The sequence below is a fragment of the Mustelus asterias genome, chromosome 17 (genome assembly GCF_964213995.1).
Source record: "Mustelus asterias chromosome 17, sMusAst1.hap1.1, whole genome shotgun sequence".
In the NCBI taxonomy this organism is placed as follows: domain Eukaryota; kingdom Metazoa; phylum Chordata; class Chondrichthyes; order Carcharhiniformes; family Triakidae; genus Mustelus; species Mustelus asterias.
In genome coordinates, this window is record NC_135817.1 from 73307884 (window position 1) to 73326387 (window position 18504).

The window sequence follows — 18504 nt, forward strand, 5'->3', positions numbered from 1 at the left end:
TTATTATTGCCACATGTATTGGTATACAGTGAAAAGTATTGTTTATTTTACTCTATACAAAGTATACCATTCATAGAGTACACAGGGGAGAAGGAATGGAGATGGTGCAGAATGTAGTGTTACAGTCATAGCTAGGGTGTAGAGAAAGATTAACTTATCTAAGGTAGGTCCGTCCAAAAGTCTGATGGCAGCAGGGAAGAAGCTGTTCTTGACTCGGTTGGTATACAGTCATAGAGGATTACAGCATGGAATCAGGCCCTTCGGCCCAACTTGTCCATGCCGCCTTTTTTATTAAACCCCTAAGCGAGTCCCAATTGCCCACATTTGGCCCATATCCCTCTATACCCATCTTACCCATGTAACTGTCTAAATGCTCTTTAAAAGACAAAATTGTACCCGCCCCTTCTACTACCTCTGGCACCTTGTTCCAGACACTCACCACCCTCTGTGTGAAGAAAATGCCCCTCTGGACCCTTTTGAATCTCTCCCCTCTCACCTTAAACCTATGCCCTCTAGTTTTAGACTGCCCTACCTTTGGGAAAAGATATTGACTATCTAGCTGATTTATGCCCCTCATTATTTTATAGACCTCTATAAGGTCACCCCTCAGCCTTCTACACTCCAGAGAAAAAGTCCCATTCTATCCAGCCTCTCCTTATAACTCAAACCATCAAGTCCCGGTAGCATCCTAGTAAATCTTTTCTGCACTCTTTCTAGTTAAATAATATCCTTTCTATAATAGGGTGACCAGAACTATACACAGTATTCCAAATGTGGCCTTACCAATGTCTTGTACAACTTCAGTAAGACATCCCAACTCCTGTATTCGATGTTCTGACCAATGAAACCAAGCATGCTGAATGCCTTCTTCACCACTCTGTCCACCTGTGACTCCACTTTCAGGAGCTATGAACCTGTACCCCTAGATTTCTTTGTTCTGTAACTCTCCCCAACACCCTACTATTAACTGAGTAAGTCCTGCCCTGGTTCAATCTACCAAAATGCATCACCTCGCATTTGTCTAAATTAAACTCCATCTGCCATTCTTCAGCCCACTGGCCCAATTGATCAAGATCTCGTTGCAATCCGAGATAACCTCCTTCACAGTATGTGACCTCAGACTTTCGTATCTTTTTCCTGACGGAGGAAGGTGGAAGAGAGAATGTCCGGGGTGTGTGTGGTCCTTGATTATGCAGGCTGCTTTTCCAAGGCAGTGGGAAGTGTAGACAGATACTGGAATTTTACCATCTCGCCCGCCCGAGGCTTATAAGATCCCACCCGAGGCCAACGGAAAATGCTGTACTGCAGGCCTCACCCGCCCGGAATCGGGGCGAGCGTGCCGGTAAAATTCTGGTCAGAGTCAATGGATGGGAGGCTGGTTTGCGTGATGGATTGGGTTTTGTTCATGACCCTTTGTAGTTTCTTGCAGTCTTGGTCAGAGCAAGAGCCATACCAAACCGTGATACAACCAGAATGGATGCTTTCTAAAAGCTGGTGAGAGTCATAGGGGTCATGCCAAATTTCCTTAGAAAGTAGAGGCCATAGTTGGGCTTTCTTAACTATAGCGTCAGTGTGGAGTGCGCAAGTGCAGTGCGCATGCGGAGACAGGTATTGGCGACCATCTTACATTGGCAAGAGATACAGTGAATAATAAATTGCAGTATTTTTGTTCACGATAAACATTCATCAACAATAATAATTTGCATTTATATGTGCCTTTACATTGAAAATATCTCACGGTGCTTCTCAAAGAAAAGGTAAAAGTTAAATAAAAGAAGGTGCTATTAAAAGCAGTGATAACAATCCAGGTAACAGAAGCAAATTTTAAGAAACATCTTGAAAGGAAGAGAGGGAGGCAGGGAAACAGCCATTCTTGCAATATATAAACACCAACCTTTATTTGAAGGAAATAGTTTCCCACAGGAAAATATAAATTTGTTGCACCAAATTGAAATTTTAGTTTTTAGTGACATTAGAAAAGTATTATGGTTCACTGGCAGGTGTGCGGGTTAGGTGGAATGGTCATGCTAAATTGCCGCTTAATGTCAGGGGGATCAGCCAGGTAAAGATGTGGGGTTACGGGGATACGGCCTGAGTGGGATTGTTGTTGGTGCAGACTCGATGGGCCGGATAGCCTCTTTCTGCACTATAGGGATTATTTGTCCCTGTTGCACATTCGGATCTTTCTAGAATTCCTGGCCCACGCACATATATGGTAATTGCCCAAAAAGTTTAAACTTTGGATAGGCATATTTGCAGTGCTCGGAACACTATGGGTTCAATTCTTCCCCCCAAAAATTTCTAAGTGCTGAATTCGCCGGAAAAATGCTGTAATTCACGATTGTTTTTTCAGTGGGAGTTCAGACTCGAATCTCCTACACTCTGTGCAATGCAGAGGTCACAATCGTGAATATCATTAAAAGCTCAGGGGGAGCGGGGCCTATTCGCACCGGAGTCTGACAGTTCCAGAACTCTGCGCATGCGCACTGGCCCCGATCTGTCAGCCTCCCCTTTGCTGGCCAGCTCGATCGCTGACCAGCCCGGGACCCTTGCAATGCTGCCCCTCCCAATCCTCCCATGGCCTGATTGCGGCCCCCATGACCATTCCAACCTCCCCCCGTCCCGGAGCACCTTGATCTCCAACCCTGCCACCCCCCCCCCCCCCCCCCAGCAGTAATGATCCCCCCCCCCGGCAGATGCTACCCCACTCTGGCAGACACCCGCCCCCCCCCCCCAACTCGGCAGGCCCCCCCATCCCCCTGGGAGGCAGACCCCCCCCAACCCAGCAGACCACCCTGCCTCCCCCAGCCCGCCCCGATCACCGGCCTCCCTCCAGCTCTGACCAAATCTCAATGCAGAGCGGCAGCGGGACCCCCACACACCTACTGATCGCACCTAGGCCCCACCCACATTACACCCCACTCCTTGGCATTATTGCCCCATGCCTGGTGGGCAGTGCCAAGGTGCCCCCTGGGCATGGGCACTTTGCCCCTTGGGCAATGCCGGGGGCATAGGCTGGCACTGCCACGGTGCCCATGCCCAGGGGGCACCACCCCCCCCCGGTGCTTAAACCCTGGGGGGGGGCACCGATTGCCCCCCTTGACTCCAGTTGGGTCTCCCGCTAGTTCCCCGAATGTGGGGAGCTACTCTAAACCCCGGAGTGAAATACTCCTGGCGGGGTGGGAGATGCTATCGGACCCGGAGAGTCAGTTCCAGGCCCGATACTCACATTTTAAGTACATTAAGAATGGATTTAAATCACTTACCTGTCTTTCCGCCGGTTTCCAGCATGGTCTCGACTGTGCCTGCTCTCCGGCAGCTGGGGACGTGCATGCATCATGAACGCTTGCACATATCCCGCAAAATGGCCGACACGCGCATCTTCCAACCTGATGCGCCAAAAACCTAGCACATCGTGTTGGGAGAACCGGGCCCTATGAGAATATCTCCAATGCTGATCTCAATTTTGGAGACTTTGGCCTGTTTTGCACAATACTTACCCAAGTATTTTCCCACTGTGAATTTCTGGAGCAGGGAGCCCATCCTTCCACACTTCCCACAGATCCCACCACCCACCCGAATACCCCTCAATCTTACAGTTTCCCAGACCCAAATATTCCCCTCTCCTTCCCAATTATTTTTTGAATATTAATTCATGGGACATGGGTGTCACTGGCTGGCCAGCATTTATTGCCCACCCTGAGGGCAGTTGAGAGTCAACCACATTGCTGTGGCTCTGGAGTCACATGTAGGCCAGACAAGGATGGCAGATTTACTTCCCTAAAGGATATCAGTGAACCAGATGGGTTTTCCCGACAATCAACAATGGTTTCATCAGTAGATTCTTAATTGTAGGTTTTTTTTATTGAACCCAAATTCCACCACCTGCCATGGTGGGATTCGAACCCGGGTCACCAGAACATCAGCTGAGTTTCTGGATTAATAGTCTAGTGATAATACCACTAGGCAATCGCCTTTCCCACTCTTAACCCACCTACCCACCTCCCATCACTGCTGACCAGAAGATCTGGGCCAGAATTTGACACTCCACACAACCCCCCCCTCCACTTGCCCTCCCCACCCTGGTGGGTTCTGAGGTGGCATGGATGAGATTCCCACCAGGATCCTGCTCTCCCTGACCTGGCTGCAATGTTACACTGGGGCAGGCAGGACCTCAAACAGAAAGCCCACCCTAGCCCCACTTAAGACCCTTTTCTCACCCAGCCTCAACTTTTAGGCTGGCAGGCGGCGGATAATAGATCTGGAAGGAGTTGGGTAAGCGGAAATAGAACAAATTTCTATCATGAGTGGGGAGATGCATCTCCATCAGAAGTTCCTTTCTGACATGTGATGCCCTCCCAATAGGGTCTGGTGACGTCAGGACTTGCTCCCTCCCCACCCCCGCGATATTTCCCGAGACCCTGATATCCCTCTTCATGACCCTACTAGGCCTTTGACCTTTTCTCCAGTTCCCAGCATATAGTTCCAGGCAGCTAGATGCAGTGCCTCTTCTGGCCACTGCAGCACTGTTCCTGGAATGACTGTCTCTAAGGTGGGACTTCCTCCTCATGACGAGTGTAAGCCCCACCTTCTGCCAATCAACACTTATTAAAGCATGAAATGGCATTGAGCCTGCTGGAGTGGATGGGATGTGCTTCCCGAGGATGTCTCCACCATCCGGAAAATCCTGGCCCTAGTCTTTATTCCTTGAATAACACTGAGTCCATCAGATGTAAACTTGCCTTTTCAAGTTAGGGGAAAACAGTTCCTAATTAGACATTCATATTCGATAACTATAAATACTTCACAAGGCCAGACTCTTGACAAAAATTGTATTTATATTTGTAGGCCTGTTTTTACACAGGAGCAGCTTTATGTGGAGTACTGTGTACAGTGTTGGTTTTCTTATTTAAGGAAAGATGTAAATGTGTTAGAAGCAATTCGGAGAAGGTTTACTAGCCTAATACCAGGTGTCTTATGAGGAAAAGTTGGAGAGGCACAGTGGTTAGCATTGCTGCCTCATAGCACAAGGGACCCAGGTTCGATTCCCAGCTTGGGTCACTGTCTGTGTGGACTTTGCACATTCTGCCCGTGTCCGCATGGGTTTCATCCGGGTTCTCCGGTTTCCTCTCGCAGTCTGAAAGACGTGCTGGTTAGGCGCATTGGCCATGCTAAATTCTCCCTCAGTGTAACCGAATGGGTGCCGGAATGTGGCGACTAGGGGATTTTCACAGTAACTTCATTACTGGGTGAATGTAAGCCTACTTGTGACACTAGTAAATAAACTTTAAAGGTTATGTTTGTAGCCGCTATCAGAGGGATTAGCAGGATAAATAGGTAGGGTGATGGGGATAGGGCTTGGGTAGGACGGTTGTTGGTGCTGGAATGATGGGCCGAATGGCCTCCTACTGTACTGTAGGGATTTTAAGTTTATTTATTAGTGTCACAAGTAGGCTAACATTCACACTGCAATGAAGTTACTGTGAAAATCAAGTCTGGGACCCCCTGCAATACAAGATTCATGGTTAGTCATGGAAAACCATGATAACAGATCTCCTGGTAGGGGTAGCTACACGCAACAAGTGAAAGTAAGATAGAGGGGAGTGGAAGAGAGGTTTGTGTCAATCTTGAAATCTGCCTGGAAAGAACGGATGGTTAGCATTGCTGCCTCACAGCGCTGGGGACCTGGGTTCAATTCCCGGCTTGGGTCACTGTGTGGAGTTTGCACATTCTCCCCGTGTCTGTGTGGGTTTCCTCCGGTTTCCTCCCACAGTCTGAAAGACGTGCTGGTTAGGGTGCATTGACCCGAACAGGCGCCTGACTGTGGCGACTAGGGGAATTTCACAGTAACTTCATTGCAGTGTTAATGTACACCTTACTTGTGACTGATAAGTGAACTTTAAAAAATAAGGGTGTGGATGGAAAAAAACTTGAACTTGAAGGACGCAAGATAAAAGGGCTGGAAGGTGGGGTTTGGGGCTGGCAAGGGCAATGGGGGGGGGGGGGTGGTCTCCTTCTAGAACAATAATTTAATTTCTCACTGAGACTGTTCCTGTAGATTGGGAGGGGGGCACAGTTTTGTCAAGTTGTTGAATGTTTGCAAAGGAAGCAGCACCAAGTTGTTTTCGCAAGGTTTGCTTTGAGTCTTTTGGGTGTCTTTCCTGATCCACTCCCATTCGGCTGCAGTTGCAGGAAGGGCTGGTGTAGATTTCACTTTGTGGGTGGATTCACCCTCAGTCTGTGCGTCAGTGCGCAGAGACTGCCCGTCACTGCGAGCTTGTTACACTGTGTGTGTGTGTGTGTGTGTGATTGACAGTGCCTGCCCAGCCCCGGAACCTGGAGCTCTCACACTCACCGCCAGCAGTCAGCGGCGCCGCTCTGCGCCATTCAGATTCCGGGGCGCCGCCCCAGCTCGGGGAAGCGAGTGTTCCATTGAAATTCCGCGAGCAACTTGTATCACTTTTCCAGATCGGGATCGCTGCGCTGCTGCGGCCAGCGTCTGACTCCCACCACCATCCTCTTCCTTCCCCATTCCACCCCTATACCCCCCCCCACCAATCAACCATGTTCGCTCTGCCTGGCTCAGCCATGGACGTGTTGGAGAATATGGAAGGAGACAATGTGCTGAACTTGTCCAGAATGGACCTGGACACGGTGCCCCTGGAAGACATCAGCCAGGAGAAGCAGAAGGAGACCCAGCAGTTGCTGCTGACACACAACAGACTGACCGTCTTCCCGGGAAGTGTCGCCTGCTTCAGGAACCTGCTGTTCCTGGACATCAGCTCCAACGGACTCAACTTCATTTGCGATGAAATCCTGGGGCTGGTCAAGCTGAAGACTTTGATAGCCAAAAATAACCGAATGGACGAGTCCTCTCTGCCCAAAGACCTGGGCAAGATGGGGTTGGAAGTTGTCAATTTCAGTGGCAACCGTTTCGAAGAGGTTCCTTCTCAGCTTCTGGAATTGCAAAGACTCAAATCTCTTTCACTTGGGGGAAACAGACTTAGAACTATTCCACCAAAGATCGAAAACTTAATCAGGTAAACTGTGGCAAGACTTCCTTTTGGCAATAACTTTACATATAGTCTATGTTCAATCACTTTGAAAGCCATCTATTCGAGAACTAAAAGTTTAAAGTTTATTTATTAGTCACAAGTAAGGCTTACATTAACACTGCAATGAAGTTACTGTGAAATTCCCCACATTCCGGCACCTGTTTGGGTCAATGCACCTAATCAGTGCGTCTTTCAGACTGTGGGAGGAAACTGGAGCACCCGGAGGAAACCCACGCAGTCACGGGGAGAACGTGCAAACTCCACACAGACCGTGACCCAAGCCGGGAATCGAACCTGGGTCCCTGGCGCTGTGAGGTAGCAGTGCTAACCACTGTGCCACCATGCCGCCCGCATACTGGTTTATAATTTGCTTTGCACACTGGAAGAGTTTGTTTTAATTATATAAAGTTTGTGTTTTCAATCATTTACTTCACTGATCAGGGCAGCTGTGTTGAAATTTGCAAGGTCACTCACGAGTTACATTTTAAAACAAATATAATCAACAGTTACGAGGTGTTCTGGGAGGTGGCATTAGCCATTTTCAGTAACATACTGTTATCTAGTGTCCAAAATAACAGTGCCTTGGAATAAATCGTAAGCATGTATTATGCTGGCTGCATGTTATTGAGTAACAACTTGGGACATCTTACAGTTCTGTAATTTGCCCATTAGTCAAGTTTAATAATGTTACTACTAATTATTCTCCCAATAGTGACTTCACAGAAATATATTAGCCTCTTGTGACCTTGCTGCCGTGACTGTGAATAATTAACAAGCAGATCTCCTCAATTTAATGTATGTACACCATGAAGTAGAGGTGTTGAGGTGCAGTGGTATCGTCCCTACCTCTGGGCCACAAGTTCTGGGTTCAAGTCCCTTTCCCGGACTTGTTAACGATGGAAGGTCCAGTCATGATGTGGCCAGACTGAACATCAGCCTGTATACCTTTCCAATGTGTCTGATGGCAAGTGATTTGATTTGATTTATTATTGTCACATGTATTTAGCATACAGTGAAGAGTATTGTTTCTTGCGCACTGTACAGCCAGAGCATACCGTTCATAGAGAAGGAAAGGAGAGAGTGCAGAATGTAGTGTTACAGTCATAGCTAGGGTGTAGAGAAAGATCAACTTGATGCAAGGTAGGTCCATTCAAAAGTCTGACAGCAGCAGGGGAGAAGCTGTTCTTGAGTCAGTTGGTACGTGACCTCAGACTTTTGTATCTTTTTCCCGACGGAAGAAGGTGGAAGAGAGAATGTCTGGGGTGCGTGGGATCCTTAACTATGCTGGCTGCTTTGTCGAGGCAGCGGCTGGTTTGCGTGATGGATTGGGCTACATTCACGACCTTTTGTAGTTTCTTGCAGTCTTGGGCAGAGCAGGAGCCATACCAAACTGTGATACAGCCAGAAAGAATGCTTTCTATGGTGCACCTGTAAAAGTTGGTGAGAGTCGTAGCTGACATGCCAAATTTCCTCAGTCTTCTGAGAAAGTAGAGGCGTAGGTGGGCTTTCTTAGCTATAGTGTCGGCATGGGGAGAGACCAGAACAGGTTGTTGGTGATCTGGACACCTAAAAACTTGAAGTGGAGTTTCCTGGTCAGCTATCCTGCAGAGCATAATGACAAACCATTGCAGGTACTTTGTCAAGCATAAAAATGGACCAATCCAATGGAAGTCCATGGTCACCAACACCCTCTTGGGACATGGTACCTAAAGGAGCAGGTTTACAAATTACGTTCTGTAATTTGCTTTTTTAAAAATTAAGGTGTGTGTCAGATGAGCTAACAGTCTTTAAGCTATAGACTTTTAACTTATTCCCATGTAGTTGACATTGATAACATAATGTAAAGTGACCACATGCGACTATATTTCTCACTCCTGTACTTTTATTTCTGTTGTCCCCCAAGGATCTATCCTTAACAGCCACCTATTTCTCTACTGCATGCTGTCCCTTGACAACACCATCCAAAAATACAGCATGCGTTTCCAAAAGCATCTGGCCCATTGCCTCCTAACGTTCAGTCTTGGCTGAGTCAACTATTGGAAAGACCAGAGCCATTGTTTTGTTCACTCCCACAAACTCCATTCCCTAGCCACCCATTTCATTTCTCTTCCTGGCCACTTAAGCCAGACTGCTTCAACTTTGTTATTTTTTCCCTCAAGACAAGCTTCTGACTACACACCCCCACCACTAACACCACTTACTTTCACTTCCATGAACATTTCCCAATTCTATCCCTGCTTCAGTTCATTTGCTGCTAAAGCTCTTCTCCATGCCTGTGTTACCTCTGGATTTAACTTTCCCGATGCAGATTTGGCCTGTCTCTCGTCCCTCATCCTCCATAAACATGCGGACATCTTAAAACACTGCTGTCCGTACCCTAATTCTCACCGTCCCTTTCACCCAGCCTCGCTGCACTCACTGTCCTGCATTGAGTTCTCATTGAACCAGGCCTCAATTTTAAAAATCTAATCTGTGTTTTCAAATCCCTCCAAGGTCTGTGCCCCTCTAACTCTGTAAGCTGCTCTTGCTCCACAATCCTCCGAGATAGCTATGCTCTTCCAATTCTGGCATCTTCCCCATTCCCAATTTTAATCGCTCAACCGTTGATGGACATGCCATCAGCTGCCTAGACTGTAAACCCAGGCATTCTCTCCCTGAACCTCTCCATCTCCACCTCTCTTTTTTCCTACCAGGACACTCTATGTCTTCGACCAATCCTTTGGTCACGTTCGCTAAAATTGCACTGTGTGACTCGTGTCAAATCCCGTTCTGTAACACTCCTGTCAATTGCCTCGGAGTGTTTTATTACCTTAAAGATGCGATATTAATGAAAGTTGTTCCTGTTTTTATGCCTCTTTTGTAGCAAGATATATTCCAAGAGTAATTAGTAACATTCTCCGACCAAAATTGTGTTTAAAGGATCTTTACTTCAGTAAAGTGTGAGTTTACAGGGGCAGCACAGTGGTTAGCACTGCTGCCTCACAGCACCAGGGACCCGGGTTTGATTCCTGCCTTGGGCCACTGTCTGCGCAGAGTTTTCACATTCTCTGCGTGGGTTTCCTCCGGGTGCTCCGGTTTCCTCCCACAGTCCGAAAGACGTGTTGTTTAGGTGCACTGGCCATGTTAAATTCTCCCTCGGTGTATCTGAACAGGTGCCGGAGTGTGGCGACTGGGGGATTTTCACAGTAACTTCATTGCAGTGTTAAATGAAAGCCTACTTGTGACTACTAAATAAACTTAAAGATCGTTAATCTATTTACAAAAATGGTTAATGTAGGCACTTTTGGGTTGATTAAGATGCTGACAGGAATGCTTTTTTCAAGGTTCGCAGAGGAACCATGTTGTTATTTTCCTCTATAAGCCTTCAATTCGCTTTAATCAGATTGCATCTAAATGGATACAAAATTGACTTCTTGACAGAAGCCAGAGGGTGGTTGTAGAAAGTTGTTTTTCAAACTGGAGGCCTGTGACCAGCGATGTGCCTCAGGGATCAGTGCTGGGTCCACTGTTATTTGTCATTTATATTAATGATTCGGATGAGAATATAGGAGGCATGGTTAGTAGGTTTGCTGATGACACCAAGATTGGTGGCATAGTGGACAGTGAAGAAAGGTATCTCCAATTGTAACAGGATCTTGATCAATTGGGCCAGTGGACTGACGAATGGCAGATGGAGTTTAATTTAGACAAATGCGAGGTGATGCATTTTGGTAGATTGAACCAGGGCAGGACTTACTCAGTTAATGGTAGGGCGTTGGGGAGAGTTACAGAACAAAGAGATCTAGGGATACATGTTCATAGCTCCTTGAAAATGGAGTCACAGGTGGACAGAGTGGTGAAGAAGGCATTCAGCATTCTTGGTTTCATTGGTCAGAACATTGAATACAGGAGTTGGAACATCTTGTTGAACTTGTACAAGACATTGGTAAGGCCACACTTGGAATACTGTCTGCAATTCTGGTCACCCTATTATAGAAGGGATATTATTAAACTAGAAAGAGTGCAGAAAAGATTTACTAGGATGCTACCGGGACTTGATGGATTGAGTTATAAGGAGAGACTGTGACTTTTTGCTCTGTAGCGTAGGAGGTTGAGGGGTGACCTTATAGAGGTCTATAAAATAATGAGGGGCATAGACAAGGTAGATAGTCAATATCTTTTCCCAAAGGTAGGGGAGTCTAAAACTAGAGGGCATAGGTTTAAGGTGAGAGGGGAGAGATACAAAAGTGTCCAGAGGGGCAATTTTTTTCTCACACAGGCTGGTGAGTGTCTGGAACAAGCTGCCAGAGGTAGTAGTAGAGGCGGGTACAATTTTGTCTTTTTAAAAGCATTTAGATAGTTACATGGGTACGATGGGTATAAAGGGATATGGGCCAAATGTGGGCAATTGGGATTAGCTTAGGGGTTTAAAAAAAAAGGGCGGCATGGACAAGTTGGGCCGAAGGGCCTGTTTTCATGCTGTAAACCTCTATAACTATGAGTTCGTTAAGCGGGTCACTTCTGCCCTGGTTCTTGTTAAGCAAGGCCTCAATTTTAAAATTTTAATCAGTTTTTTAAAATAGATAGCAGATTATGGCCAACTTTTTTCTAACTATGTTGTGACATTTGCTGCGTATCAGTTTTGTGTTTTGAAGCAACGTAACCGTATCCCATTGCTGGTATCTTGCAAGAGGGGGGTGTATATCAGATTTCACTTCCTTCTGATTCAAAGTGAGTTTGGATAAATTGTGTAGATTTTGGAAAGCGGGGGAATGAGAAAGATGTATTTCTTGTTGAAGCTGAAAGCAATCTATATTTTGTTTGTTTCAGCGTGGCTTGTGTCTGTTCAGTTGAAAGTTACAGGCACTTTCCTGCCTCAATGTAAATAGTGTTAAGGCTAAGAGGACACTAGATTTGCTCAGAATCGCGATAGGGCCCTAAAGCTGTGAGATCTGCTCAGTTTAAAACTCCATTGTAACCCATAACGGCGGAATTGTATTTTACGGAAGGAAAACCACATTATTGGAATTGGATTCAAAGCACTTCCCCCTCCCTTCTTTGTCAAACAGGGCTTTCTTAGTGTCAAGATGGTCCCGAGATGTCAACGGTAGTTCAGAACCACATCAATTCACTGACAGATTCAAAAATCCAATACTTTAGCCGCACAGCTCAGTGATAGTCACTCTTCCCAAGTGACCAATCAGCTTGGTGCAAAGTAGATCCATCACTGAGATTGGAATTCTCCCCACTGAGCTCGTCATAACCAGCAAGCAGATGTTCTAACTTGCTTGGTGGTCTTGGCCGAACAACAGCTGGAAGCTTGCCTGTGCTGTGTGCTGGTAAGTTGCATGGCTTAGTGGTTAGATTGTATCAGCACGCCTCTGCACACTGGGAGCAATTTTTGTTTTTATTTCTTCACGGCTACCTATCCCCAATTGTACTAGAGAAGGTGGCAGAAAACCACCTTGAACTGCTGCGGTCTGTGCAGGTCAACCCATAGTGCTGTTAGGGAGGGAGTTCCAGCACTTGAACCAGTGTTGGTGAAGGAATGGTGATGTATCCAAGTCAGGATGGTGTGTGACTTGGAGGGGAACTTTCAGGCGGTGGTGTTCCCACGCATTTGCCTGTCTTTGTTCTCCTAAAGTTTAAATTTTATTTATTAGTGTCACAAGTAAGGCTTACGTTAACACTGCAATGAAGTTGCTGTGAAATTCCCCTAGTCACCACACTCTGGCGCCCGTTCGAGTCAATGCATCTAACCAGCACGTCTTTCAGACTATGGGAGAAACTGGAGCACCCGGAGGAAACACGGAGGCACGGGGAGAACGTGCAGACTCCACACAGACAGTGACCCAAGGCCGGAATCAAACCCGGGTCCCTGTGAAGCAGCAGCACTAACCACTGTAGGTGGAGATCTTGGGTTTGGAAAGTGCTGTTGAAAGATGCCTAAGCTCTGCCAACTGCAAGTATACTGTCTGGACTTAAATTGTATATATACTACAGGGAGACCGTGCATTCAGTATCAGACAATTAAAAGTGCTGCCAGTGTGGATTCTCTCAATCTTGCTTCGGAAACTTGTGGATTTCTGTCTACACGGGCCAAAAAAAACCAGTTGGTGTAGCATGAACCCTCATGTCTCGCACATTTTGTGAGTGTTGTGCATTTGGAGGCAATTAATTGTATCAATTTTATTGAAAGAAAGATTTTTTTTGTTTTGGGAGGAGATGAAAACCTCGTGCCATTTTTTTCTTAAGAACTCCATGCAGTGATTTATGACTTTGTGACTGTTCATTTGTTTGGAAGTACTTTTGCAAGAAGATAGTCCAGAGGAGGTAAAGCTAATGCAGGTTCTTGAGAATATTGCAGCAAGCAGGCATGCTGATGTGATCATCCTCTTTGATTTATTATTGTCACATGTATTAGCATACAGTGAAAAATATTGTTTCTTGCGCGCTATACAGAACCTACCGTTCATAGAGAAGGACACGAGAGAGTGCAGAATGTAATGTTACAGTCATAGCTAGGGTGTGGAGAAAGATCAACTTAATGCAAGGTAGGTCCATTCAAAAGTCTGACAGCAGCAGGGAAGAAGCTGTTCTTGAGTCGGTTGGTACGTGACCGTAGACTTTTGTATCTTTTTCCCGACGGAAGAAGGTGGAAGAGAGAATGCCCAGCGTGTGTGGGCCCCTTAATTATGCTGGCTGCTTTATGGAGGCAGCGGGAAGTGTAGACAGAGTCAATGGATGGGAAGCTGATTTGTGTGATGGATTGGGCTACATTCACAACCTTTTGTAGTTCCTTGCGGTCTTGGGCAGAGCAGGGTCCATACCAAGATGTGATACAGCCAGAAAGAATGCTTTCTATGGTGCGTCTATAAACTTTGGTGAGTGTTGTAGCTGTGATGCCAAATTTCCTTAGTCTTCTGAGAAAGTAGAGGCGTTGGTGGGCTTTCTTCACTATAGTGTCGGCATGGGGGGGACCAGGACATGTTGTTGGTGATCTGGACACCTAAAAACCTGAAGCTCTCGACCCTTTCTACTTTGTCCCTGTTGATGTAGACAGGGGCATGTTCTCTACGCTTCCTGAAGTCGATGACAATCTCCTCCATTTTGTTGACATTGAGGGAGAGATTATTGTCATCGCACCAGTTCACCAGATTCTCTATCTCATTCCTGTACTCTGTCTCGTCATTGTTTGAGATCTGACAAAACTTTGAATTTATTCTGATACCGCTAGATGAACGGACCAAAATGATGATTTGGCTCAATTGTTTGATGATAAGGTATGGATTGCTGATATTTGAAAGGTAAAATTATCATTTTGTTATGTAAAAAGTGCAGGTCCTGATACCTCATTCACTTGTGTCAAAAGATTCTTCAATCATCCTAAGCAATGATTAGGGGAGGTAATGGCCTCGTGGTATTAATTGCTAGACCACTAATCCAGAAACTCAGCGAATGTTCTGGGGACCCAGGTTCGAATCCTGCCACGGCAGATGGTGGAATTTGAAGTCAATAAAAAATATTTGAATCAGGGATCTACTGATGACCATGAAATCATTGTTGTTGTTGGAGCAACCCACCTGATTCACTCACGTCCTTGCCCGGTCTAGCCTACATGTGGCTCCAGAGCCACAGCAATGTGGTTGACTCTCAACCGCCCTCTGAAATGGCGTAGCAAGCCTTCAGTTCAAGGGCAACTAAGAATGGGCAACAAATGCTGGCCAGCCAACAATGCCCATGTCCCACAAATGAATAAGAAAAATTTCACTTAACCGCATATTCCAATTCAGGATCACAGGGGCCTACTCGATGGACACTGGGCGTTAGGCAGGATGCACCCGGCGGGGAATGCCAATCCATCACTGGGCACATGGGTAAACATGTACACTCGTGTACAATAGGAGAGTGTGCAAACTCCATATAGATGCCCGAGACCGGAATCAACTCTGGATCCCTGGAGCTGTGCAGCAGCAGGACTAACCACTGCGCCACCGTGCCACCCCATGCTAAATAACTGTCATCAGTAGCTTTTTTTTCCAGAACGTTGTTTAATTGCAGAGCCGGAAATTCAAATAGAGGAAAGTAAAGATCGCAGGATATGTAGTAATTACTGAGGGTGTTAATAACAAGCTAACCCAGGATATGGGAAAACACATGGTAGGTGCAGTAGCACATTGTGAATGAATGTGAAGTGATGCACTTTGGGAGAAACATCATGGAGAGACAATATACTCCGCAAGTTTTGAGGGTGACACAAGGACAGAGTCGAGGAGGAGGTGAATAATCACCAATATTTGAAGGTGATTGGGCAAGTTGGCATGCTGGTTGAAGAAGGAATCTGGGGATTACTTAACTTTGTAAATATGGATAAAGGCAAAATACTGCGGATGCTGGAATCTGAAACAAAAACTGAAAATGCTGGAGAAACTCAGCAGATCTGACAGCATCCGTGGAGAAAGAATAGAGCCAACGTTTCGAGTCAGGATGACCCCATGTAAATATGGACATTGAATACAACATTAAAGAAGTTATTCTAATTCTTTACAAATCTCAATTGAGTCTCAGATGGAAAATTGTATGGAATTCTGGGAACACACAAATATATGAACATGCAAATTAGGGGCAGGAGTAAGGCCACTCAGCCCCTCAAGCCTGCTCCACCATTCAATAAGATCATGGTCGATATGATTTCTCCACATTGCCGCATACCCCCCCCTAACCATACTTTAGGAAGGATGTTGAGTACTTGGAGAGGTTTACTGCTATGACACCTGGCATTGAGTGAAATGGAGAGTTCAGAGAAGCTCTTAAAGCAGAGATTGATGAAGGGGAGACCAAAAAGAGATTCAAAATGGGGAGGAGCGGGTGGGTTCGTTGAGAAACTCGGGAGAAATCATTTCCTCTGGCAGTAACCACAAGACTGAAAAATAATTGGCAAAAGAACGGGAGAAGCAATGAGGAGTAATATCTCCATGCTCAGTGTTAATAAGGTCTGGAACACACTGTCTGAAAGGATGGTGAAATCAAATTCCACAGTAACTTTCAGAAAGACAATTGGACATGTACGTGCAGAGGGTTGTGGAAGATGTGGGACAACACTTTCAAAGAGCCATCACTGACGTGATGGGCCGAATAACCACCTTCTGTGCAGTAAAACTCTACAGTGTACACTACAAAATGAGACTTAGCATGGAAATATGCTCCTCCCTGTTCTTTTGCCAATTATTTTTCAGTCTTGTGGTTACTGCCAGAGGAAATAATTTCTCAATGGAAACCCCCCCCCCAATCATTTTGAATATTTCTTTTTGGTCTCCCCTCATCAAAAGGTACTTTTCAAATGTCGCTTATATGCTGAAGGATTTAGAGTGAATAGGATGAGACTGTTTGAGAATCTGTGACAAAGAGGTTATCAATTTATGATATCATTAAAAAGTGGGATGTTCGGAGAAATTTCTTTTTGCGGTGGGGCTGCTTGGCTGAGGGCAGCAGTTGAGACGGAGAAAATTAGATACATGTTTGACGCAGAGATGATACAGGGCTATGTGGAGAGAGAGAGCATGTTTTGGACTGTTGAAAGAGTTGGCAAAGATAAGTAAAATAGCCTCGTTCTGTGCTGTGAAATTCTATGATTCGATGAGTCTTAAGTAGTGATAGGATAAGGAGTGAAATATGAATTTGGTTTGACTTGTGCATTCAAAGTATTCGAACCTACACAGTGAACGGAATAGTACAGGACACCAGTTCGAATACAGCATTGATGGGCCAGTAAGTAAAGGGCGATGTGAATAGAATCACCTCATTCTTGTCGTCAAATGCCACCCTTTGCTTCACAAGAGTTCACCGAGGGAAACAAAGCAACTTTCAGAATGTTAAACCGGGATATGAGCTGCTTGCTAGTAAAATCTCAGCGCTCGCTAGCGTGTGATGGCAGGCAAACCCTTTTGAGTCCCACATGTTTGTTTTTGAGATGATGCAGCTGTGGCATGGTATTGCATCATCCTTGTGGTAGCCCCTGTACTCGGGGCCAGCACTGGATCCCTTCAAGGTCTGTGTTCATGTCATGTGGTGCTCGCATTGGATTTGTTCTTCGGTAAAGGTCATGATGATCAAAGAAACTGTCCTCCTTCTAGAAGGCACATTTGAGCAAGTTTACTGTGTGCATTGCTATACAATTACATTACCCAATGGCAGTGAAAGCACTCTCAGTTTTTAGTTCCAGTTCCTTATTTTCAATTCCTTGTGTGGCAGTCCATGTTAATTTAAGAGTCGCATAAAATAAACACAAAATACTGCGGATGCTGGAATCTGAAACAAAAACAGAAAAATGCTGGAAAATCTCAGCAGGCCTGGCAGCATCTGTGGAGAGAGAATAGAGCCAATGTTTCCAGTCCAGATGACCCTTTGTCAGAGCTGTGTTGTTAATTTGGAGTCACCCATTCTCCATTTGTACCCAAGCACCTTTCCTGTCCTGAGCACCTGTATACTGAACATCCCACCTTGTGTCCTGGTATTAGTCAGATCTCTTCCTTTTTATTGCTGTGGATGCTGGAATCTGAAACAAAAATAGAAAATGCTGGAAAATCTCAGCTGATCTGGCTCCGCGTCTGCGGAGAGAGAATAGAGCCAACGTTTCGAGTCTGGGTGACCCTTCGTCTCTGACAGTGCCCTAGTCGTTTTATCACTAGACTATTAATCCAGAAACTCAGCTAATGTTCTGGGAACCCGGGTTCGAATCCAGCCACGGCAGATGGTGGAATTTGAATTCAATAAAAAAAATCTAGAATTAAGGATCTACTGATGACCATGAAACCATTGTGGATTGTCGGAAAAACCCATCTGGTTCACTAATGTCCTTTAGGGAAGGAAATGTGCCGACCTTACCTGGTCTGGCCTACATGTGACTCCAGAGCCACAGCAATGTGGTTGACTCGCAACTGCCCTCGGGCAACTAGGAATGGGCAATAAATGCTGGCCAGCCCATGTCAGACAAATGAATAAAATAAATTGGCTCTATTCTCTCTCCCCGGATGCTGTCAGACCTGCTGAGTTTTTCAAGCATTTTCTGCTTTTGTCTCCTCTTTTGTCATGTCCAACTGCTTTTATTTATTCTGTCAGTCGGATTTTCAGTTAACAGGAGAGTTGTATTCAGCTCGAAACACTGGGGGCGATTTTACCATTTTTTGTCTAAGTGCTGGGTGGATTTGAAACTGGAAGGGTTTCAGATCTGACTTTTGGGCCTGTTTTCAGGCCCCCCCCATACGCACTCTGCCATGCAAAGTTCTGAGCAAGTCCGTTGCTCGCTGCAGAAGCCTGTGGGCGGGGCCTAACACGCCCGAAAGCCTGCAGAGGGCACGTTAATGCGCATGTGCAGGCCTCTGATGCTACACATGCGTATTAGCAGTAGCAGGGGCCTGACACAAATGAGAGAGCTGTCAGACTCCTGATAGTGCAGGCAGCCTGAAGCAGC

General features: G+C 45.9%; 1 protein-coding gene across 1 annotated transcript in view; it reads left to right on the forward strand.

Moving 5' to 3' along the window:
• The first annotated feature begins 6268 nt into the window (after positions 1–6268).
• Positions 6269–18504, forward strand: part of lrrc58b (leucine rich repeat containing 58b) — a 63497-nt gene continuing 51261 nt past the window's right edge. The window contains exon 1 of the mRNA XM_078232975.1: positions 6269–7040. Coding sequence (XP_078089101.1) covers positions 6565–7040 — 476 coding nt within the window. The 5' untranslated portion in view covers positions 6269–6564. The remainder of the gene's footprint in view (positions 7041–18504) is intronic.